At 42.7% G+C, this 24,501-nt stretch overlaps 1 protein-coding gene across 3 annotated transcripts in view; it reads left to right on the top strand.

The window, feature by feature from the left end:
• The window catches only part of RGS6 (regulator of G protein signaling 6), a 280,436-nt gene that overhangs the window by 189,611 nt on the left and 66,324 nt on the right, over positions 1 to 24,501 (top strand). For all 3 annotated transcript variants that reach the window (XM_037395325.1, XM_037395323.1, XM_037395324.1), the window contains exons 4-6: positions 17,939 to 17,989; positions 19,372 to 19,478; positions 21,787 to 21,838. In XM_037395325.1, coding sequence (XP_037251222.1) covers positions 17,939 to 17,989; positions 19,372 to 19,478; positions 21,787 to 21,838 — 210 coding nt within the window. The remainder of the gene's footprint in view (positions 1 to 17,938; positions 17,990 to 19,371; positions 19,479 to 21,786; positions 21,839 to 24,501) is intronic.

Raw genomic sequence — 24,501 nt, 5'->3', positions numbered from 1 at the left:
CCTGTCTGGATTCCCTGATTCCCATGGGCTGGGGAAAGAGCAGAATAGTTGAACCATGTTAAATTAAGTATCTCGTACTGTTTAAAATGGGGGGGGGGGGGGGGGGAGGGTTGATCTGTTTTATGGTCTACTCATGAGATGCACAGTCACTAGGGAGAGGCCGCGAGTGTGATGTCCATTTTAGCTGATGTATTGTAGCAGGTTGACCTTGGCTGGACAGCAGGTGCCACCAAAGCTGCTGTATCACTCCCTCAGCTAGACAGGGGAGAGGAAAATTATAACAAAAAGCTCATGGATCAACATGAGGAGAGGGAGAGATCACTTGCCAATTACTGTCATGGGCAAAACAGACTTGATTTGGGAAAATTAATTTTAGTAATCAAATCGGAGTAGGATAATGAGAAATAAAACTAAATAACACCTTCCCCCACCCCTTCCTTCTTCACGGGCACAATTTCTCTCCCAGTTTCTCTACCTCCTCCCATCCAGCAGTCAAGGGGATGGGGAATGGGGGTTGTGGTCAGTTCAGCACATGTTGTCTCTGCCGCTCCTTCCTCCTCAGGAGGAATGCTGCTCATACACCCTGCGCCAGCACTGGGTGCCTAGCAGGGTCACAAGCCCTGCCAGCAACCCTGCTCCAGCCTGAGCTCCTCTCTCCATGGACCCACAGGTCCTGCCAGGAGCCTGCTCCAGCACAGACTTCCTGTGGGGTCACAGTCTCCTTCAGGCATCTGTCTGCTCCAGTGTCAGACCCTCCACGGGCTGCAGGTGGATATCTGCTCCACCTCCATGGGCTGAGGGGGACAGTGTGCCTCACCGTGGTCTTCAGCACAGGCTGCAGGGGAATCTGCTCTGTTGCTTGGAGCATCTCCTCCCTGTCCTCCTTCACCGACCTTGGTGTCAGCAGAGCTGTTTCTCTCACATATTCATACTCTCACTCCTCTCAGCCAGCTGCAATTACTCTTGGGTGGGTTCTGCACCCCCTTATTAAATATGTTATCCTAGAGGTGCTACCACCATTGGTGATAGGCTCGGCTTTGGACAGGGGCAGGTCCATCCTGGAGCCGGCTGGCACTGGCTCTGTCAGACATAAGGGGAGCTTCTAGCAGCTTCTCATGGATGCCAACCCTGTAGACCCCCAATATCAAAAACCTTGCCACACAAACCCGATACATGTATCTAAATGCTTATTGTTTATTGGGACCTGATACCTTCAACAGAACATCACAAGACCAGCTGTTCCTATTAAGACAGGTATTTGTGAAGTCTAGGTCTAAATCTAAGGAGAGGTAAAGTCACAATATGGAAAGCATCTCTGGCAACGTCAGTCATTTGACTAGACTAGCATTCTGGGTTTTTGCAGGTGTAATTTGAAGAAAGCTTTGTATTTTGAATGGATCATGGAGGGAAAGCTGGAGATGCTGATTGTAGCTTGCAGTGTTAGGTATTGGAAGGGTGTGTTGAAGGAAGAAGATATGTCATTGGTGTGAGAGATGTTTCTTTAAGAAGTGGGTCAATAATTTGCACTATGCTGCACTTTATCATCCGGCTATCACCTCCACATCTGTGACACGACTCTCTGTGTATTCAAATTTACTCTCTGTGTTTTCAAATTTAAATGCATAGAAGACTCTCATGTCTTTCAGAAGGGAGTATCAGCTCTTGCTTTAATCTCTTTTCACCAGACCAGCTCCTGGCAGCAAATTGCTCGTTTAGCCATAATCTGGCAGCCTTTGCTTAAAGTTTGTAGCAAGGGTGGTTACAGTCATGAAGTGGAGCTATGTGAGCTTATTGTCCAAGACTGGAGCCTTGAAACTGACCAATGTTAGAAGAAGAATGGGTCAAGTAAAGGACATGGTCCTTGGCTGAATAAGCTTAGTATGTGTGGGCCATAGAAAAAGGACCTGTCCAGTACTAGACAGTGCCAAATAAATGCTAGTATTTTATTAATTATGAAGTTACTTGGCTGGGTTCTTGGTTTCAAATTTGCATGGCCTTATTGTAGACTGATTGTGTTTGCACAAGGTGGTCTGTGAGTAAGCTGGTGACAAAATTTAAGTATTGCTCTTTTAATTTGTTCTCTCAGGTTGGAAATGATATTCTGATTTACCAGTCTTGGGACCTACTGTAATTTGCTCTGGGCATAATGCTAGCAAAATTTGCAAAGCACTGACAGGTTTCAGTCTATGGAAGTAAAGCCAGAAATGAGCATTTACAGAGAGGGACTCTGCACAGAAGAGTAGATCTAGGGAACTCCATTAGCAGGAATTAGTATTAATATTCACCACGCTATGAAATTGTATGGGTTTTTATGTTTTCAGAACGCTACATAAACATCAATTCATTAATCTTTACAACCCTGCTGAGAGGCACCTGAATATTATTATTATTACAGTTTTTTCAGCCATATCATTAACCTGCAGGAACATCACATGGTCTTTCCAAAGCCATACAGCAACCTACCAGAACTAAAGCTTGGGCACCCCTGATGCCAGCCTCCAGTGTACTAGATGAAGAAGTCTAGATGTAATGAGTAGCAGAAAAGGACTTTGTCATCTTTTGTATTTCTGACTCACATATAGGTGTATGTGTGGGCTCTTACAGGCTTCAGTGGAAAGGATGTTCACATATTTCAGAGTAGAATTTAGACCATTAAGGTTTTGTAAGCATAATTTATTTTTGCATGCCTATCAATGTTTTCAACATTTATGTTCTTATTCCTTGGGACTGTTTTTTACAGGCTTGTCCTCTTACGCCTTGTACATTTTCTCTGCTCAGTTCTACTCTTCCTCCCTTCTAATTGCAAAGGAGGAGCAAACGGAGCTGATGGAGGAGAGTGTGCAACTCTGTACATCTGCACTTGCTTATGTACACAGTAAGTGAACATGCACATAAGCTACTGATAAATGGAGTGTGAGCAAGCTGAAAAGTTTATTTCAGAATAAATTACTATGTTGGACAGAATCTGCTGAGCTTGTGAGATACCGTGAGTAACCAGCCATGCTTTTGACTGGCTTCAGCAGAGTTGTGACAGTGCCATTAGCAGTGCAGTTGGTACAAACCCCAAAATGCTGGCCACAACAAAGGAGGAGAAAGCACAGCCAGCACTGGTGGGGCAGCGTGATTGCAGTTGGCTGAAGAAAATTCGCAGGTTTTGACCGAGGAGTATAAGGTATGGCCACAGGGTTATTCTACATACATCACTCGGGTGGGGAGGAAAGACAGTAAGAGAAGTTGGGCTTTCTAGAATATTTTATCTCAAAACTGCTTTTCTCAAAATTTCTCTCAGAATTGCTTGTGTATATGCTCTGACCTATGGCTTGCAATTTAACTCCTTATGGAAAAACATGCATCACAAAAACCAGCAGTTGTTGGCACTCTCCTTGATAATGTCAGGTGGCCAGGAGGAGGACTAAGTAACCCTCCTGATCTCTGCAAGATCCCTGCAGGGAGTTTTGGCATAGGGGGTAGTCTGTGGGAAGCTTTATAGGGTTCTTGCCTGTACTTTACTCTTAGCTGAAGCACAGATATTCTGTCTCTCTCACCCTTTCTGTCAGCACATACTAACAATAAAATGTGTAGCTGATGGGGGAAAGAGTAAGGGAAGAATGGTCAGTGCAAGGTGAGTTTTAAAAGTAGCACGAGAGCCTGCATAGTTTCTTGATTATACTTGGTTTTGGAATCTCTTGTGGTCGAAATGCCTAGCCTGGCAGCCCTGAGAGGACAGATCCAGGAAAGGGTTCTCAGTAGCCCACTGAAGACAGTTCTCTTCCAATGTAACTCTTGGTGTTGGACTTGGGAACTGCATTTTCCTGACAAATACAAGGCCACTTGGGATGCCTTTGCGATATCAATTGATTGGATTTGTAAACTGGGGTTTTTTTGTTGTGTTTTGCTTGGTGATGGTGTGGGGTTTTTTGTACAGCCTTCAGAAGAGTATTTTGTATTGAGATCTATGTAGTATTTATAACATTCACACATGTATTCAGTATTGTTATACTTAATCAGGTGTCATGATTAAACATCACTGAATTACCTTGCTTTTGTGCAGTGGGATTTCTGGTCCCACATCTTCCAAGCATCATCTTTATACTTGTTCTTGCAGTGGGGACAAATTCGGTAGATTGTTCTCTGATGTGTGCTCCTGAGGCGGGATTGTATGGGTATACAAAGGCATGGATTCCTGTATTTTTGTCACATTTTTAGTGCCTGCCTCTCTATGTAACAGAAATTATGTTAGACCGAAGTGACTTTTGTGTAATTTATTTCCCTGGGTTTAACATGACCTCTTTTGGAACTTTCTTGTCTCTGTTGTACTGTCCTTTAAATAAATGTGCTGTAGTACTTTCAAACTTTTTTTTTTTTTTTTTGTGTCAAAAGTTCTGTTTCTCTCAATACATTCTTATCTTTCACTGCTTCTATTTCCCCTCTTGTGATTCTGTTTAATTTGTAAGGTCATAGCTTTAACCCATTCGGGTTTGGGTGGTTTATTTTCCTCTGGGAAGATGGAAGGAGTTCAGATTACAGATGTTCACCTGTGTGAGTTTTCCTTTTGAGTTCAGGCTTTTACCTGGTTGCATGGCTGAGGTCCACAGAAACGAGGATTTCCCTTTACCTCCCCAGTAAACCAGAAGTGAATGCATTTATCAAAAGCAAGGTCTATAGCATAGTAGAAAGCTCGGCGTTCCCACTGGGTCTGACAAATGCTTCTGTACACATCGACTTTATTCTGGGAGCAGGCTGGTGAGCCGGCTGTGCAGGGATGGGTGACGGAGGCTGCTCAGCAGCTGTCCTGGGCTGATGGCAGTGATCAGAGCGCCGTGGCTGCTCTGTCGCAGTCTTTCTCGGGGAGCGTTGGTGCAAAATGCTGATGATTCATACACTGAGGAGGAAGAGGAGCATCGCACATCTGAGCGTGTTCCTCGCAAACGCGTGGTCCTGAGGTGGAAGTGAAAAATAAACAGAAGATAAACAAGGCCTTTCCCACGCCTGTTCATAGATCAATCTGGTGGTGTGACCTCTTGTATTTTACCGTGATGTGGTAATTCTGCGTGTAGATTTCGTCTGGCTTCTCTCGTACCTTGTGGCCTTCAGTGGAGCCGGCGCCCCCCTCCCGTGTGTCACCCGGGGCAGGGAGCGGCTCCTTCCCGCCCGCCGCCCGCGCGCTGCCCTCACCCGCCGAGCGAGTTACACCGTCGGGCCGTCAGGGTGCGGGCTGCCGCTGCCCGGCCCTGCCCTCCGCTTGCGGGGCCGGGGGGAGCGACGCCGGGCCGTGGCTGCCGGGGCCGCCGAGCCGCGGTGGTGCCGCCCGGCCGGGCAGGGACTGGGCCCGCCGCAGCGCTGCCTCTATTCCCTGAGCAACACCACCACCTCCCGGCCGCGCCGGGTGCCTGCCCGCGCTGCCCGCCCTGCCGGCCCTGCCGGCCCTGCCCGCCCTGCCGGCCCTGCCCGCCCTGCCCATCCTGCCAGCCTGGCCGGCGGGGCAGCCCTAGCGCTGTTTCTCCTCAGAGCCTGTCAGGGTTGATGGACCCTGAGCTCAGCCTCCCAGCCGTGACCCAGAGGTTTGGGGCAAGGAGGGGGGAGAACGGGCAAAAGGTGAAACGAGGGAAGGAGCAGTATGTGTTTTAAACGAGAACATGATCTGAAAGTATTTGAAGAGCGTTTTTGATCCCAGGAGACATTTTTTTTTTCATTGTAAGAAGTGTTGATTTGCGATAAAATCCATGTGGTGTGGTCCCTGTTCTGGTCAGTGCCTGGGACTTTCTAAAATAGGTTTCCAGCAGATACACTCACACCTACAATACTAGCATTTGTTTTCCGCCACTGCTTGTTGAAGCTGTTGCTCTGACATCCCTGTTAGTAAGCTTACAGCTGTAATGAAATTCAGAGGCAGGAATAACTGTATTTGCCCGGCACCTGCTGGTGGGGACCCTGAGGATATCACAGTACAAATGTGAAACAGTTGTTATTACTGGAAAGCAAACACAAAAGTCTTGTGAGCACAAGTGAAATGTATTTGCTTTTTTAAATTTTTTTTTTTAATATTTACAGGAAGATTTTCTGTTGAAGTGTTTCCATAAATCTAGTTTCTCCAGTCACTTGTGAAATGCTGTTCTCTGAAGATATTTTAAGATCTCTCTCCCTAAACTTCTGATGAATCAAAGTACTTCCTAAGACTTTACAGAATGCTGTGTTGCTGGCTTGGAAATAAAAAAAAACCAACACTTTTGCTTTGCATAGAGAGGATTTTGAGGTTTATGTATTTGGAAACTAAAAGTGCCAGAATGTGTTTTGCTGCATTTTAAGGCTGTCTTGTGCAAATGTGCCCAGGCAGACTGTGCCTGCTGAGAACCATTGCGAGGTCTGAGGCCGTTCTTATCACACTCGCCAGGACGTGACTGAGTTCAGGGTGCACAAAGCAGCTGATGTGCCCAGCGGTATATTTCTAGAGCGCCATACCAGACTGGGTTTTGTTAGGAGTCAGCAGTGACAGTCAACAACTTACCCTCACCCTCGTGAGGTTTTCAGTAAGAAGCAAGTGAATCTTCTGGGCCTCAGGCCAAGGCATTGTTGGATAGAAACAAGAAAGCAGCAGCACAGTCTGGTTTCTCACACTGCTGTCGGTGTCGCACCACTACTTTGAACAAGGCTGATCCTCACTGCATGATGAATGGCTTTATGAACGCTGCGCTTTGTGCTCCTGCTTGAGGAACACCCAGGTACACAGCCGTGTCTGCTCTGAGCCCTTCCCACGGTCAGGGTCTGTTGCTATCTGAAATTATCACTGCTTCAGAGCAGCCTATCAGCTTTTCCAAGTCTAAACCCATACTTACATCGAAAGGAGTTAAATAAAATGTTAGTCTTCAAATTCCTGGAGAGGAAAAAAAGAAAAAGAAAGGAAAGAAAATATTTTGCCAGATTCCCTCTGTCTTAGTATGGAAACAAAAATGCCTTCTGAAATTCATAGATATTTTGCAGTTCTAAGTTACACAGTGTTTTGACAACAGATTCAATTGTTTAAGCTGAATGGTACTTGTTTAATGCAGCTTTCAGCTTTTCAAAACGCTTCTCCCTTTCAGAGGTTATTCGATAAAATAAACTTGAAAGATCTACCAGACAGGAAACATGATTTTAAGATACAGGTATTTAAGAGAAGCTGACTGTTGTTTTTACTGCCTCTGTTATTATGCCCCATGAAAACCATCAAATATAAAAAAGAACAAATAATTTACCTACTTTGAACTTGTTACTTGATTATGAATACTAACAAATTTGTGCTTATTGATTGTTTCAGTGTTATCATTTAAATGTGCAGAACAATCAAAGTTCTTCTGGTATATATCACTGCCCAAATTTGAAATGCAGGAACAAGCTGTTGCCAACAATATCAGTTGCTCCTTGTCAATATAAGCACCTTTAACACATGGTTTAAGGAGCCCTATTTAAAATATGGCCCATAGTATTAGTGCCAATACTCCCTCTTTGTTCAGCATGGCAGTAAGTAAATTGTCAGCAATTGCTATGTGATCATAATTTATCTGGCATTACCCTTGACTAAAATTATATGTGCAACTCTAATCCCGCTGGAGAATTGTCCCTGATTGACTGCTGCGCCCGTACAGAGCTCCAGTGAGGCCAACTGCGCTCCAGTGCACCCTGTGTTATACGTGATTGAAAGGCCTAGCAGGGAAAGGGGGAAAAGCTGTACAATACCAATTACTTCATTTTAAGGACAATGAAATCCTGGAGGGAAGAGAGCTACAGATGTCAGGTTATTTTATTTTCCAGGTAATGACTCTTACTGCGTCACTGCAAACACTGCATGTGGTCCTCCACTTTTCCTGAAAAGTAAGAGGGAAAAACAGTAGCAGTGTGTCAGCATGAAGTTGGTTTCTTAGAGAGTTTGATGATGCTAGTTATCTGTAACAGAGAGCACAGACAGTAGTGTTGCTGCAGTTAACGTGGAAGTGTGTGGTCTTGTGGAAGAGAGATTTGTTGTGACTAGAGCTCTTTAGGAGGTTTAAAAATGTGTGCTTCTGCAAACAGAATTACTATGAAAATTCATAGGAACCCAGCATAGGTGAGGACTACAGGGTTAGGTCTCCTAGTAAATAAATGTTGTGCCAAAAATCATAAATGCTGCAGCTTTCAAAGCACTTTATTTTCTTGCGCCAGCCTGGGACATTTACACCTTTGCAGGGAAACTGTTATAACACTGATGCAGGCAAGGAGGACCTTGATGTGACAGCCTTTGAAACCCACTTTGTAAGTGAAGACATAGTGTGAAGTGACCTGATAGTTGCATGCTGAAATACACCAGTTGCCTTCTATGTTTGATCAATCATCCTCTTTCCTGGGGAAGAGAATTTGCTATTAAAAATACTAATACATGGTTGAAATGACAGAAAGATTGCCTTTGATTTAAAGGCTGTATGCATGAATTACATAGCAGTAAAAATGTTTCAGCCCTAACAAGGTCTGACACAGGAATCTTCAAAAGCCCAGATTCCAGCAGAGCGCGGAGTTGCTTCCCTTGCTGTTTTATTGCTGAATCATTTTGACAGCATGAGGAACAGCGTCTAAACACTACTGTATGGCAGAGAGCCAAACTGCTAAGCTATATGAGCCACTTCAGTAGCCTGAGTAATGCAAAGGCAGAGCAGCCTGAAATGCAACTGTAAATTTATGATCAGTTGCAGGTGTAAAGGTCCATCCTGAGGCATCTGCAGTTCTTGGGGATTTCTAAAAGGAGGCAACTTCTGATGCTACTACAAAATGCTGTTACCATTGCTGCTGGGAGGCTGGGACTGCAAGGTACAGTTTTTGTACCTCTTGTATAGCTCTATAATGGCTCTCTAGGCAATATGCACATCTTCTATAGGAGGAACAGGTACAAGTCTGAATGACGCAAAGTGTGGAATTTGTTTGTTTTGCAGTTTCCTCTCATACTTGTAGTAACAGCAGTTTGTTCAGAGTTGCATTTGAGGAGAGAAGAAGGTTTGGTCACAGGTCACACTGTATGTCTCTAATTTAGAGCAGTCCGAGTGAAGCAAAGGCAGAGGATATTGCACTGAGGTTATGGTATGTTCTGGGTTCTGGAGGGTGCGTGTGTTTGGGTCTGCCAGCATATGTATTGATGCCAGGCCTGTCTGTAGGTAGCACAGACCTGGTAGCAGCCTAGGTTTTCCAAGGCAGGCGAGGAATGGTTAGCATGAATGAATCAGTGTGGCTGCTGCTGCAGTTAAGACTACTGCTTTGCATCTCTCGGTGTGAGCAAATGCCGGTGTGTAAGTAGTCAAAGGCACTGAGTGTCGGGTGCGAGGGCTGGGCCGATGTGACACAGCTCTGTCAAAGTGGAGTGAGAACAAGGCTGAGGCTGGCATAGCACCAAACACTTTGTGTTGGTACAGGTCAACTGGAAAAAGACCCTTTGCTGGTATCACTGTTTTTTTCCAGTTGAGGACCTGGTTTAAGCTGTCCTGGCAGACCTCTTTCACTGGGATTAACTGTGCATCCATTAAGAGGTTTGCTAACTCAGCCTTACTAATACCGCTGTGCAGCAATAATTTTAAATCCAGGGCTCTCAGCTAGTGGCATACTTCTGCTCCTCAGCGCTGCCTGCCTGCTTTTAAGTGTTGTTGATGGGAGGGTATTGCAAGGCAGAAGCCTGTCTTTGGGTATATCTTCTGTCACTTGCTTTCACGCCTTGTAAAGCTACCCGAACTATTTTTAGATGGGGCAGCACTGTAACAGTCTGTCCATGTCACCGCTGAGATCTTACAAGCTAATTTGTCTTTGTTACCTGGGTAAATTAGCCCACACAGAGCTCTGCACTGTCATGTCTGATCATTTATTGATTCCTGCCTAGTGAAAATCTTGCTCTACAGGTCCGCGTTGTGGAGGGTACGTGCGCTTTGATAGCCTGTCCAATATGATGAGAAGGCAAAAGTTCCTCCAAATAGCAGTTCAGAAGAGAGAGCTATTAACAGGGTAGAAGTACACAAGGAATTTGAGTTTTGCCAATCCAAATCTCCATCTTCCATTTTTCATATCCATCTATATTTAAAATGCAGGCAGGAGAGACTGTGTGTGTGTAGGAGAGATTGTGTGTGTGTGTGTGTGTTGCGTGTGAAGTATGTATTGGAGACAAAGATCAAATTTACACGGCAGCGCTGGTCATTAAATTGTGAATTTGCAGCCCATTACTTCATAAGCTATTTCAAAGTGTATTAGCACTCAGTTGCTAGAAATTCCTGTTCAGTTCCTAGTAAGAGCACACAAGCAGCTGTGTGACTTCAGCGTGTTGCCCTCTGTGTGGTCTCGTTCTCTGAGCTGATGCCCTCAGCTGCTCATCTTCTTTCCCCACCATGACTACAGGAGCCTGTGGCATTTACTCTCTCCTTGGAAGGTTATCTTCTGTCACTCTCCCAATGCCACAATTGTTTTCAACACCTTGCAGTGCAGTTGCGAGCCTGGGTCATAACTTCCTTTTGTCAAAGTATTAATGGACTTGCTGTTAATTTTGCTTCAGGGCCTGGTGTCAGGGACAGGAACATGCAGGAGTCAACATCCGAGTTGTTAATTTTAATAGGCTTTCAATAAATCTGTGATTAGATTCTCATATGGTTTTGTTCACACAGATATGGACACTCATGCAACAGAAGTACAGAGTGCTTCCTAAGTTCACAAGCAACGTACAAAACCCAATGATTAGTATTTATATGGGGCTCATCTCTGAAATATCAACATTTGGTATAAATGGGCAAGCATACTGAACAGCTTTCTGTAGATAACACAGTAAAGGAGACGGAGGAATGAAGAAATGGTTGGAATGTCATATCAGCCTAAACACTGTGATAAAACATGCACACTGTTGTTAGGAAAAGGCAGAGGATCAGAGATTTTGAACCCATTAAATTTACAAATATTCTGTCCTTGTCATTGTTTTATCAGCCTGGAATGTTCACATGCAACTCAGTTCTATGTGATCTTTCACACCTTCCCACCAAGCATCATTTTTACTTCACACAAAATATAGTATTTTCAAATTTTTTAGTGCAAGAAAAGTAAATTGTAAATTCAAGCACTGAAAAGTTATGATGAACAAAAAGACTCCTTAGAAACTTCGGCTGCTTTGATCATAAAGGGGTGACACTCCTGCTGCTAATGATTGTTAAAAATTCACAAACAAGATTTAAAGTGAATGTAATGTAAAGGAAAATTGCTACTGCTAGAAGCTCTGAGCTGTTGCAGCTTTGATGATACTCCTTGCTGACACTGAGTGGTGCAATTACCACATGCTGATGGAGGAGAGCTGCAATTACCACATTTTCTGAGTCAACTGCTGAGATTTATTTATTTATTTTTAGTTGCCATTGGTATTTATTTATGTGCTTATTGTAGGCACATTCTATAAAGTGCTCCTCCACTATTTGTAACAGAATCCTAGGGAGGGACCTAGATATTAATTTCTTTTTTTTCTACCTATCATAAAAATCAGTGCTTTGCATTAAATCCGTACTGTGAGCAGGAGTCTATACTTCCAACCTAGCTGAAATCACTGTGGGAGACAGTGAGGGGCTCTGTGTAAGAAAAATAGTAGCAGGGGGTGCTGTAGGCCTTGGAAATTCTGTATGAAATAGTTTTGCCCTTTATCATGTGTGATGTTCATTTGTTTATTTTTGCAAGCCTGGTGGTGAAAGTGCAGATGATTAATTAACCTTTTTGTCCTAGATTTGCCAAGGACCCAGTGCTGTTTGGGGAGGGACCAAAGTGCATTATTTCCAATTAATAGTGTGATTGTACTGATTGGCAGGATAAAAAGCAGCTTGAGTGGCTGCTCGTACACCTATCTATGTATTTTTATGTCATTTTGATTGCTTGTGATTTTTTTTTCCCAGTGTTGCTTTTCTGTTGGAAATACTTAAAGATTGGTCTGAGTTCAGGAGCAAATTGTTTGGAAAATTTGGTGCTAAAATGGCTTCATCTGTTTTCAAGAATAAAGTGACAGGAAGGAGAACACATTTTTACTCTTAGCATCAAAAGACGGTCTGGACCTTGAGTTTGGAGGTGACTGACAACAGAGGCTAGGCATGTAGCTTGTTTGCCCATACAGTGTGTCATGGAGCATGTAAATTAAGGTCTAGAAAGGAGCTGAACATTCCACATTTTTTTGTATTCCTTTTGTAAAATTAAAAAAACCCAAACCTACTATGCAAAAATATTTACTATTCTTTTAAATCATTAAAAAATGTTCAGAGACTGTTAGGGTTACACTAACACTGGAAAAAGATGGGAAATAAACAAGAGTTCTTACGTCTCTTTTTGTAGAGCATATGTATGACAAATTCTTTCATAACTTGATCAGACAGTATTTTTAAATTTATTTTTTTTAAGACCTCACTTTCTTCAGTGTTAGTATTTTTCAGTGCAATGTGAAGCTGTAACCAATCTGAGATCCAAAGTGTCCCATCTCGTTGGCTCTAGTTGCTGGATGGCATCCAGCGGTCAGGACTCAGCTTTGCAACTCCCATGAGAAAGGCCAGACTTTAGTCCTTGGTCACTGATGCCACACCTGGGCAACACACATCAAGTCACTGGGGAATTTCACTCATCAGTGTTTGCCAGCTCTGCCGTTTCAGGACACTCAGCAAAAGATGCAGTTGTCTTCTTAAAAAAAAAAGCAAAGATGCACGTTTGCTGAAGTTTCAGAAATACTCTTGCAATTTTTATTTTTATACATATATGTGTGTATGTATGTACATGCATATGTACATGTGTATGCCTTGTCAGGGATGTGCCCAGTCTCCTGGATGACAAGCAGACCCCGGTGGTCCTGGGTCTGTTGCCCAGAACCAGCAGCACAGTTTCTGCTCCAGGCAGCAATCTTTAGAAATTTCTGGAGGAGAGTATGTCATTCTGTCTGCCTTTGCTATTTCACACAGCGTGTGGAAGATGGATTAATCTGGTTATAGATGGCTCTGCATTTTCCAAGTACTGGATTTTCTGGAAGAGGTAGAACAACTTAGGTTGAGTAGAAAAGGTATCAAATGCAGTCAATGGTGGTGACTCACCTCATTAACTGCATCTTGCCAATGGCCTCACACCTTGCAAACTTTTTTTTTAATTTATCTTTCCATGGCTGGCCACTCATTTGTCATGTTGACAGGCAATGGCTTTCGGAGAACACTAGTTACTATTATGGGATCACTGAGGCCAAACAGAAAATGGAGAAAATAGCAAGAAATATACAACTTCTAGCCTGTCTCTAAACCAGGTAGCTGGATAAACTATCACCGTGAATCTGTTTGCACGCAGAAATACAGCTGTTCTCTGTTTCTGGTATTGAGCAAGTTGATCTACTTCAGCTTCAAACAAGAGCCGTATTTTTCATTATAGATGAGGAGGAAATAGATGTTCACAGGCTGTTGCCTATCCTTGAACTGAGCATGCTGACTCAGAGGAAACGTAGACGTATGGAGAGGAGCATAGAAGAGATGGGAGCCATTCTTCTATCTGGATCCAGCAACACTTTCTGTTACGAAAACATGCCCAACTATTTGTTTTCAGAAGATCTCTTATGCCCTGTTAGTGTTTAGTGGAAACATCAGGATCAAGGGTTTTTCTTGGGTGTCCTCTGAAAGAGCTTGTGAAATATGGAATCTGAAAATCAGCCAGAAAAGATCTTTTTGGGAACAGGGGTTACGAGAGGACAGTGTGTCGGGCCTAACCTGCAGGAGAGGTTAAGTTTTCTGGAAAAGTTACAGATAAAAGAATCTCTGTCTTGGTCTGACAGAGAAGAAGAGTCTTTTCAAGGATCCACTCAGGTCTTCACTGTATGTTATAAGGATAAATCTGCATTTTCTCATTTGAGGAAGAGCATAAGTAGTATTTGTAGGAGGGCAAAAGTGCGTTGCAGTGGTAGAAACAGCCACCAGCAGAGGCAAAGGCAAGGTGTGGGGTAACCCTAAAAATGGAAGGTGTTATGGAAGATGGCAGTAAAGAGTTTTCATTATGATTGAATATTAATTAGTGACATGGCTATTAATGATGACAGTAATTAACAGAGGAAGAAAAGACTTGTCATTGTCCTGAGGGTGAGTAATCAGTCTTGGCAGGTGATAAATAATGGTTCAGCAAACTCAGCAGAAAGATAATCTGTCTGCCTCAGGACAACTGGAGAACAGCTATAACATCTTCCAGACTCTTGGCAACATTCAGGAATTACTTCATGTTTTTAACAGAGACAAATTAAAATCCCCGATCTTGAGTGCTGCTTATATTCCAGAGTGGCTGATCACACAAGTTCTGGTTGAGTCAGTGCTGTCAATTTACTTGCCCCTTTAAAACATTTTTTAATCTTAATAACAGGGGTCAGGAAGATTGGGGAACTAGCTTTTCAGTGTTACTTGAATTTTTCATTGCAGTTTGATGAAAATTGAATAGATTCTTCAGAAGAGGCCTAGAGCCAGGGACATATCATTCTATGTAAATATGGAGTGGGACTTAATGCTGCATCAAGTATTCCTATATATCTGGAAAGGGATCATGCAGAATGCACTTCAGCTCCCTTGAGCAAAGCAATGTGCTACTCTAGATGATTTTGAGGTATCAACTGTCATGTCATTTGGCAATAAGATGCCTGAGAGGTCACTGCAAGCCTGTAATCTGAGACTAAAATCAGGACAACTTTTTAGTTTGGGGGATGAACAGAAAAAACAAGATTCTGGTTTAGCTTGAAGCAAGACAGCATTTTGTGAGGTTTGGTTTTGTTTCTGCCAATGGAGAAACACTTCAGTTTAAGTCGTCTTGTAAGAGTTTTCTAACCCCAAATGTTTCTATCTATAGGATGTTTTTGTTTTGTAAAAGGTAAAAAGGAACATTCATGTTTATAAAATAATATTTTCTGAGCAGACTTGTCAAAACAACAGTTACTGGTTCTAAACATTTTCCCCATGTGTTATTCAGCTAGCACTGTTCACTAGGTGTGTTCTTATCTAGCAGGTAGATTTGGACCCCTCAGACATCTTTTTCTGAATAATTTTATTATTCACCAAAAAAAATTATGTGACTTTAGGATGCACCTGGCAATCTGGTTTCAATACAGAAAGGAAAGTGGTGGAACCACTGCCAGAGGCATTGGTTAGATGCTCTGCAAGGTACTGCCTGCAGTTCTGGTAATGCCAGTGCAAAGAAATGGAACTTAAATTTGAAAAGTTGCTGAATGGTAGAGGGAGAGACCATCTTAAGAGGACATTTAAAAGAGTTTGGTTGGTTTAGTGAAATGGAGGTAGGGAGGCAATGTGTCAGCCTTCTGCAGAGACACTCAGGAGAAGCTATCAAGGAAGAAAAATAATTCTTTCCCTTAAATTGTAATACAGGTATGATATCAAATGCATATCAATTGTGTACAAGAAATGTTCCATTAAAAAAAAAAAAGAAGAAAGAAAGAAAAAAAAGAGTTCTGGAATAAGTTTGCAAATAGGATAGTGGCAACTTAAATTGCACTTTAGTGGAGTTGGGAGGTGTGGAAAGTGACTGCAGAGCTGAGAATACAAACTTGTGAGATCAGTCTTTAAGTATCTGGTTTGTTGATACCTTCAAGGCAGATTGAGGCAGTGCCCAGTTGCTGCTTGTTGGTCACATCTGTTTGCCGGTTATTTAAATGAAAGTAGATGCTTCCCTGATCTTCAGGAGCTCTGCTGATTGCTTGCAGGGGACGAGTAGGTTGTTTCACTTGTCACGTGTGTGGGGTGAGGTAGGTCAGGTCCATATTCCTGCTTGCTGCTGAAGAGGTTTAATGGTGCTCCTTGTGGAGCTGTAAGTCAGCTTTCATTGTCAGGGGGAGCAGGAGCTGCTTTTCCCTTCTGTGTGGGTATAGCCCATGTCTCTAGGGGGAATTTCACCAGTATAGGAGAGTCACTCAGACCTGCAGATATCACAGGGACTGGGGACGCTAGAAGTACCTGTGCCCCTCTCTCTGTAGCATGTTGTAATTGTGACTCCTGGACTTTGTTGTATTTAAGGTTTGCCAAGAGTGGGGATGCTCTGGGTCTGTAGGAATAAAAATTACCTTTCCTGGAACAGGCATCATGTGGGTTATGCTGTTTCTTGAAGTACCCACTATGTCTCAACTCAGAAGTGCTCCAAGCAAATAAGATCCCTGCAGGGTTTGTTCAGTAAGTCTGAATCATATGGTTGATCAGTTCCTTTTTGTGTGCTGTCTTCAACTGATATATCACAAAGCATAGCATCAAATATTACCGAGGCTATTAGCCTACTGTATGCAAAAGCAAATATTTCTCAACAAATTGATTGTCTGCTGAGAAGGGCTTGGTGACACATCTGCATCCAGACATGGCATTGTTAGGTTGTGCTGCATGCTGCTGTAACTTGGCACAGACTTGCTAGATTGCCTCCAAGTGCCTTTACTGATTGCCTTTGGCTTTGGACAAGTCAAGTTAGCTAACTTGTTCACACCATTATGTTTCATTTTTAAGCTTAACTTTCTGAGTATGGGGTTGTACTGGCTCTGGCTGAGCCCCACAGCAGCCCTCCCAGTGCTGTGCTTGTACTGGCAGCCAGAAGGGTGCTGCTAACACACCAGCGTTTGGCTGCTGCTGAGCAGCGCTCGCACAGCACCAAGGCTGGCTCTCCAACATCCCCCCATCACCAGCAGGCTGGGGGTGGGCAGGGTCTTGGGAGGGGACAGAGCCAGGACAGCTGACCCAAACAGACCCAAGGGATATTCCATACCATACGACGTCTGCTCAGATACAAAAGCCAAGAGAAAGGAGGAGGAAGGGGCGGGGGGCATTTGTTATTTACAACGTTTGTCTTCTGGCGCATCCGCTATACACACTGAAGCCCTGCTTCCTGGGAAGTGGGTGAACATCGCCTGCTGATGGGAAGTGGGGAATAACATCTTTTGTTTGTTTCGCTTCCACACACATGACCTTTGCTATTGCTTCATTAAACTGCCTTTATCTTGACCCACAAGATTATTTTTTTTCCCATCTTATTTTCTCCTCTCCCTGTTCTGCTGAGGAGGGGAGTGATAGAGTGGCTTGGTGGGAACCTGGCCTCCAGCCAAGGTCAACCCACCACAGGGGTTTAACTAAATTTTGCTGCCCTTTTATGTTGTATTTTGATAGAAGGCCTTAGCTTCTAGAGAATAGTGACAAGTTTTCCACTTCTGTGATTTCCGTGTGAGCAACAGAGAGGTTTGTATACATGCAGAGGATCACTCCTAGAGATCTTTACACTGTTTATAAGATAGCAACAACCTTTGTGCTACTTGATGGGCCCTGAAAACCTAATAAACTACCTGATGGGCCTTAAAGACTCACTTCTCTGCTCCTGGCCACCATCCTGCTGGTGTGATCTAGCAGGTGACAGCTCAACAGTGGTTTGGTTGCACACACACTGAATACCACTTCCTTCACCAAGGCATTGCTTGTCTTTGACATAAGTGAGACTTTCCTTTGTCTTTTTCTAACTGATAACTCAGTTCTGTACCTTTAGATTATTGCCTCTGACATTACAGGTACAAGGTGCCAGTAAATGCTTCTTCACCTCCTTGCTAGCTAGTGCTTGCAGTAACATAACGCCCTGTGTGCTGAGGTGAGAGAGAGGCGGCTGGAAAAGAACAAGTTACATGGAACCATTAGAGTAATATCTAACTTAAAGTATATCAGGTCTCCTATCACACAGAATACTTCTTGGGGCTTAGTACCTGTCAGTAACTATAAAATGACACTGTGGCACAAGAAGGAAAAACATTCTGAGACCTCAGTGGAGATAAAAAGGAAAACAAAATAAAAATCACAACCGTTCTATTATATCTATTTGAACGATATCTCACTCTAGGGTTCTCAGATGCTGTGGTCTCACTGTTTAATGTTTTTTTCACTTTTTTTTTTTTTTCTTTTTCCTCAAGGTGCTGATATTGTACAGTGGCTTATGAAGAACCTCAGCATTGAGGATCCAGGTAAGGTGATCATAGCTGGGGAGGAGCAGATACTCCATCTGTATTTTGTGTGCCATTAGATGGTAGATAGTATTTTGCTGTGATCTAAAATACCAGTACAACAACAAGGTTGATTTAATCATTGGAGAGGAGGAGGAGGGAGAAAGATAAGAAGCAACATCTTAATTAAGTCTCACGCTTTACACTGCAACACACAGAAAGCACTTCGCAGGAGCCTTAGACTGTCTGTGAAATTGTTGCTACCTAAGAAAGACTGATTGATTTTAAGGTTGTTCCCAGACTTAGAAAGGGAGTTGGCGGATGTGTGTGGTTAAGCAGGCAAATGCAGTGGCAGGTTTTCATGGTGCAGGGAAAGGTAGACATGACTGACAGGACATACTGACCAAGGATGACACAGACACCATAATGGGATCAGATTAATGGCTGCTAATTTATCACAGCAGATAGATAAATGGATAATCAGACATAAATAGTGATCAATGCATGGGTACAGTCTAAATAGTTCACTCCTCAAACCGATGTCATTTTGGCATAGTTAAGAACTATTGGGAAAAGAGTAAGAAAATCTCTTCAGGTCCAGAAGTTTCTTTTTCTGGAAAGGGGAAAAAAACCCAGTTTGTTTCTGCTGCATACTGTCACCATGTAAAAGCAGAGAGAGAGGCAGTGTTGCCTCACCCAGGGCATCCCTATATGCACATCCCTTCTTATGACTCCAGTTAAGTCTCAAATCTGATTTTCGGCTGCAGAAAATAGCTTTATTATCTACCTGGGGGTGCATGAGCAGCTGGTGTGTATTTTGCAACTCTGAGACAGTTGATGCAGCTTTTGACAGCTGACATTGGTTGAAAATCTGTGCAGATGTGCCTCTGCGCTGGTGAAGGTTGCCCTGGCAGTGCTAGGATGTGTACTCGCCTTTGCCTCTGCACGGTTTCCTCTAACGAATGGCAGTGCTTCATTCAGTGTCAGGATTTGTCTTTATGAATAAACATGCTGCTAATGACCCGGTGTTGCAGGTGCTTTTCAGATTTGGTAGAAGCAAGTGGGGTTCACTGATGGAACAGGCTTCTTGTCAGCTGTCACCTGTGGTGGGTAATGTGCTTTGAACTGAATTTCAGACTCTAGAGCTGAACTGCTATGTGACACTTTGTAAACACAAAATCAGCAGATTAAACACTTGAGCAGTGTTTCATCTGTATTGTAAGGCTGAATTCTGCTCTTCTGCTTTGCACGGTTTGTTTGGAAGGCGTAAGGATGCGATGTGTGTACAGAGAAGCACGTGTGCACCAGGTCTTCATGTGAGTCATCTGCAGAACCACTGTTGAAAGCCGAGTGAGCAGTGCACATCTTCCTGACTCAGTTGCACTGTTTTCTCTCTTTTGCAGGGGAAGCAATACACTTGGGAAGTCTTATTGCTGCACAGGGTTACGTCTTTCCAATCTCAGACCATGTCCTTACCCTGAAAGATGATGGGACATTCTATCGTTTTCAGGTCAGTGAGCCCTCTGCCTCCTTTGTGCCCCCTTCTACTGTCCCTGCAATAATACTGCTGAAATCACCTGCTCTTTATCCCTAAGCACCCATTAAGTCTATGAAGCCAGGGATTAAGGCTATCTTGGTAGAGGCCTTAGGAAGTTATGAAGTCCTTTCAAAAAGATCTGCTTTAGAATTCTGAATCACTCTTTCTACTTTCTGACCCACAGTTTTTACATAAATGAATGGATATGGCCTATGATTATTTTTCATATGTGATTTCAAGGAAGTTGTACTAAACTTTGAACTAAACCAGGAGAAAGAAAATGGCTTTCAGGTTCTAACCCTGGCATAAAATTGAGAAGACATCCTCCTGTGCAAAATGGACCAGGAAAACTTCAGAGTTTGCAATTAGACATTCAAGCTGTGGCACAGCAGAAAATGCAAATTTCTGTCCTCTGTTGATTACAGATTGGTGTGGAAGGGGCAAGCTTCAGGCTTTGGATCTTTTACAAAACATATGTAACTTTGGCAGTCGCCTAAGCTGGGACATCTCTATCATCAGTATCCCTGTGCATCCAGATGTATTGAATTTTTAAAGCATCCTGTGCTTGAGTTCTATGCCATATCCAAAATCTGCTGCTGTCAGCTTTCTAGATAACTGAGTGCTTGTGCTGCGACAACTCCTTTTGGACAGATTGTATAACTTTAAAGGAAGCAATGTGTTCAAACCTGGAGTCCTACTGCCTAATCCTGCTGGCTGAATTTGTGGTTTTCTGGTAGATGATCACAGCCAGCTCCCTTGTCTTCCCTGTGACCTCTCTTCTGTTCACTGTCCTGTTCCTCCTTTACATTTCCTCCCTTCTTTTTTAGTTTTTATTTGAAAAGCCTGTTCTCTTCGCATCTGATGTTGCTGCTGCTCATGCTTACTGTTCTACTGCTAATGTGGTATTGTGTTATCGTATGAGACCAATGACACAGTGAACAAAGAAGCCCAGGAGATCACAGACCTCCCCTTATCTCATCCCACCTTCTGGTTACCTGGCATCATTCAGACTAAGATTTTTCATTACAGTTTCTTTGCTTTTCTGAAAGTCCTGCTCCTCCTGTCATGTAAGACTTGACAGAAGCAGGGGTAATTCTGATTGCCCATTTAGTTGTATTTTTCTCTATCTTAAATGAATGACACCATGAGAAATTATCCTGTGCAGCTCTCAGGAGCTAATTTCAATATAATTTAATTTCTTTCCCTTATTTTTAAGCCAGTGTAAACCATGTCATCAAATTATTTTGACTGCTTATTGACTTTTCTTTTCTTTCCTTTATCTTTTCCTACAACTTTTGCTTTTTGTTTGCCAGTTGTCATTTCCTGCAACAGTTTTCCTCAGCTGTTTAGTGCAGAAATAACCTGATAGAATCGTGTTTCTTTTCCATTACTCTCTTCTTCCTACTTTTTACCCCAGCATCAGTCCCTCCTTTAACAGTAGCTCATCATCTTGTTAAGATCATAAGATATTTATCAGTGAGGAGCAGTGAGACTTGTATTGTTTGATGCCTTCATGTTTTCTCACTGTACTTCAGTGCAAGGAATAGTCTGTGGTATAATGTCCTACACCCACTTGTGGCATTTCCTCAGTAATGCAAAACAGTATTCTGTAATTTGTATGGATCACAGGAATGGTATTTTTCATTCGTGGTAAAACTGAAATACAGCCACATGTAGTAATATCTTGTAATTAATTGCAGCAACTGCAATATGTGGATCTGGATAGAAAACAGAAGCAGTAAGCTTAGAAGAACTTCAGCAGAGTGACTCTAATCAGCTGAGTTTTGACTTCTGCCATCTGTTATATTTTAAAAGTAAATTGTTTTGTAGGCTGCCAACCACACTGGTAGCTGCTCCAAAAAGCAAATGGTGTGTGGCATATATAAAAGGCCATGAGGTTTCTCATGCTTCTTAAAAAAAAGAAAAAGTTTCAGGGTGTCTGTAAATTCCTGGGGAAAGAGAAGGTTCTGGGCATAGACGGTAAGAGGTCTGTGTTCAGATGGGCTAGCAACAGTGTCTGAAGTGTCATCAGGATATTGGACATCCTCCTCAAGAGATGCTTGTATTTCAGCATCTTTGTTTACCTGCAGTGAGGAATGTTAAAGGTGATACCTTCCTGGAAAAGCATCCTCGCTTTTACTGAGATATGTAGAAGTGTTTCCCCTGAGGGCAGAGACTGGATTTATACTTTGTGATTCTTCTTTTTGTACTTGTAATGTTTTTCTGCATCTGAATCGTTTTTCATCTCCTAAATTACAAAAATGCATATGTTGTTTCTTAGGCACCATACTTTTGGCCTTCAAACTGCTGGGAACCAGAAAACACGGATTATGGTGAGAGTATAATTATTTCATTGTAGAAAGTTAGTACAGAAAGCGTGTGATGGAAAAAAAAAATGTCCTTAAAATAATTACTCGTGGCCATCTAAACCCTTTATCAGCAGTTTCTTGTCAGACTGCAGCATCAGAGGCAGATGTGTGCCTGACTCAAATACATGAAGTGAAATCCCAGGGTGCCTTAAGCCCATGGAGCCGTAGCTATCAAGCTCAGTGGGGCCAGGGTTTTACCTGCCATTACCTCTGTTCTCCCGTAGCTCTGTTCATTTTGGCGGGATTTATGGCAAGCAGAATACTGCTCCTTGGGGATCTTAGATAATGCCAATATTGCTTTTGTGGGAGAACATACTCTGATCTGTAGCTGAATCTGATATGTTGATCAATAAAAAGTTACCTCATCTGGGCAGTCATCTGGCTGATCAATAAACCAGTATATAACTGATGGCAACCCATAGTTAAAGTTCTCTGATATATGACATCAGACTTATTTTTCCCGGTTTTTTAAGATCACCAGATGATAGCAGGTAAAAAAGAGAAGACTGAGCATGGTTTATGAGCTAATAAACTACAACATGGTGTGTTAAACATGTGAGTGCCTGCAGACAGTGATAATACATAAAGAAAATATGTCAGTGGTGTTATCTTAAGCTGTCTGCATGCAATATTGCTGTCTCTTCCAGAACTGCACTTCTTTTACAGTTAAATGATAAAATCAATCGTTGCATCCTGGTGTGACATTGCAAGAGGAAATCCATGTGTGTACTCATAAAACAGGAGCTTCTGAAAGTCCTTCTTTTGAAATGTCTTATAATCTAAGATCAGTTTAGAACTCCTCCCTGAATAATCAGTTGGGATTTTTTTTCTTTCCTGGGCAATAATTACTCATCATTATGGATTCTGGAAATCATTTGCTGGGGTGGAGAAGTAGCCTCCGATGGTGTCTGTCATGTGATAGTTCATTTGGAGCTCTCATCTGCAGGGAAGATAACACAGACTTATGTGTTTATCCCAGTAAGGGAACTGCTTAGGAGAAAACATGATGCTGTTCATTATATGCAAAACACTGTCCAGATTTTACAGTCACCATATATAACTGTCTGAACTGTGCCAAATATGTATTCTGTCAATATCAGAATAACAATCTGAAGAGGGAAGTTTTGATTTTTCCTATAGTATCTGATAAATAACTGGTTTCACAGTCAGATTATTGTGCTGCAGGGGCATCGAGTGGAGCAGTACACCTCAAAATATAGCCCTGTATGAGCTGGCCTACAGCTGGACAAGCTGCAGCTGCATTAGCTCTGAGCCCTGGAGTGACAGATTTTCATCTGTCCCAGAAAGCTCTAGCATATGCTTGTAATCAGTCTTTGCATATCAGAGGTCTGTACAGATGGGGTCTTCCCAGAATTAATCCCAAACTAGCAGTAGACCCAAATAAAACTGAAATCCCAGCAGCACTTCGTACTTTTTTTATTTGCATGGATCCACTCACAGGGCAGGAACTAACTTGCTAATGGGCAGGTCACTGCCTAGCATGAAGAAAACTGTGAGATGACTGACTCACACTTTATTTGGTGTTGTACATGGCTTGCAGAGGAAACTGCCCTTGAGATGTATAAACATATATAACTGATCAGCTCTGTTTACCATGAATAATATTATCTCATTATATGAATGTTAGAATTAAAGGAATAACATCAGAATTATAGAATTACATGAGTAGCACTGGGTTTTTTTTCATATATTTTCAGTGGAAGGAGAGGTTTCCAATGAAAAACCTATATGAAGGTGTCAAAAAACTGTATTTACCCATGGACCCGAATCCCCTGGTTTTCATAAAAAAAGCTGAAAAAGATTTATTACAGTTTTCTGTAGATGATGCTTGCTTTGGCTTTTGCCCTGCTCTGGTTTGGTACACTGTTGGACAATAGGTACCTGGCCCTGCAGCATGAGCAAAACACAAGGAAGCTATAAAATTCATGTCTAGATTCATCCCAGAATGAGAGCACTGGACCTCTATTACATTGTTCGGACCTGGCTGTATACTCAGGGTGTGCTGGGTTCCTTGTGTTTCAGCCTGTAATGGAAATGAGGTGACCTAGCAAGTTCAGCTGAGGGTTTCCCAGAAGGCAGCCTGGGACTGGTTTGGTGTTGTGCATTGGGCTCATCTTTACCCTCAGAATCCCAAACCACATCAATTTCTGCAGTGTCTGCCTATGGTGAAATGTGAGAAGGCTTTTCTTAACCATTTAAAATCTGTAGAATAAGTGGATGGAACATATCGAAGATGTTCATACCGTACCTTTAATAAGATCTGGCCTGTATTTCTGTTTTCTTTGTGATATCCTGAATATATTTTTTTTTTTCAACAAAAGGGGAAAAGAAGTGCAGGGCTGCTCACTTTGGCAGGCATGTTCTCAAAGTACTGAGGGGAACAGGTTGCTAATACTAAGTCTTTTACCAGCCCCAGAAGCAATTGTGCCTTTCTCAGACATCTTGTTAGGTCCTGGCATCCACTCTCAGCACTTCTAAATGAGATGTCCCAGATGTTTAAGGCCTCTGAGATTACTAGTGGGTAATGTCAGCTGGGTATTCAGCCCTCATTCCTTGGCTCACATTGCTTTCTGATGAGAATGAACAGTGCATGGACCACTTTTTTC

The sequence above is a fragment of the Falco rusticolus genome, chromosome 7 (assembly GCF_015220075.1).
Source record: "Falco rusticolus isolate bFalRus1 chromosome 7, bFalRus1.pri, whole genome shotgun sequence".
NCBI lineage: Eukaryota > Metazoa > Chordata > Aves > Falconiformes > Falconidae > Falco > Falco rusticolus.
Note: the sequence above shows the minus strand (reverse complement) of the source record. Positions and strands in the feature narration are given on the sequence as shown.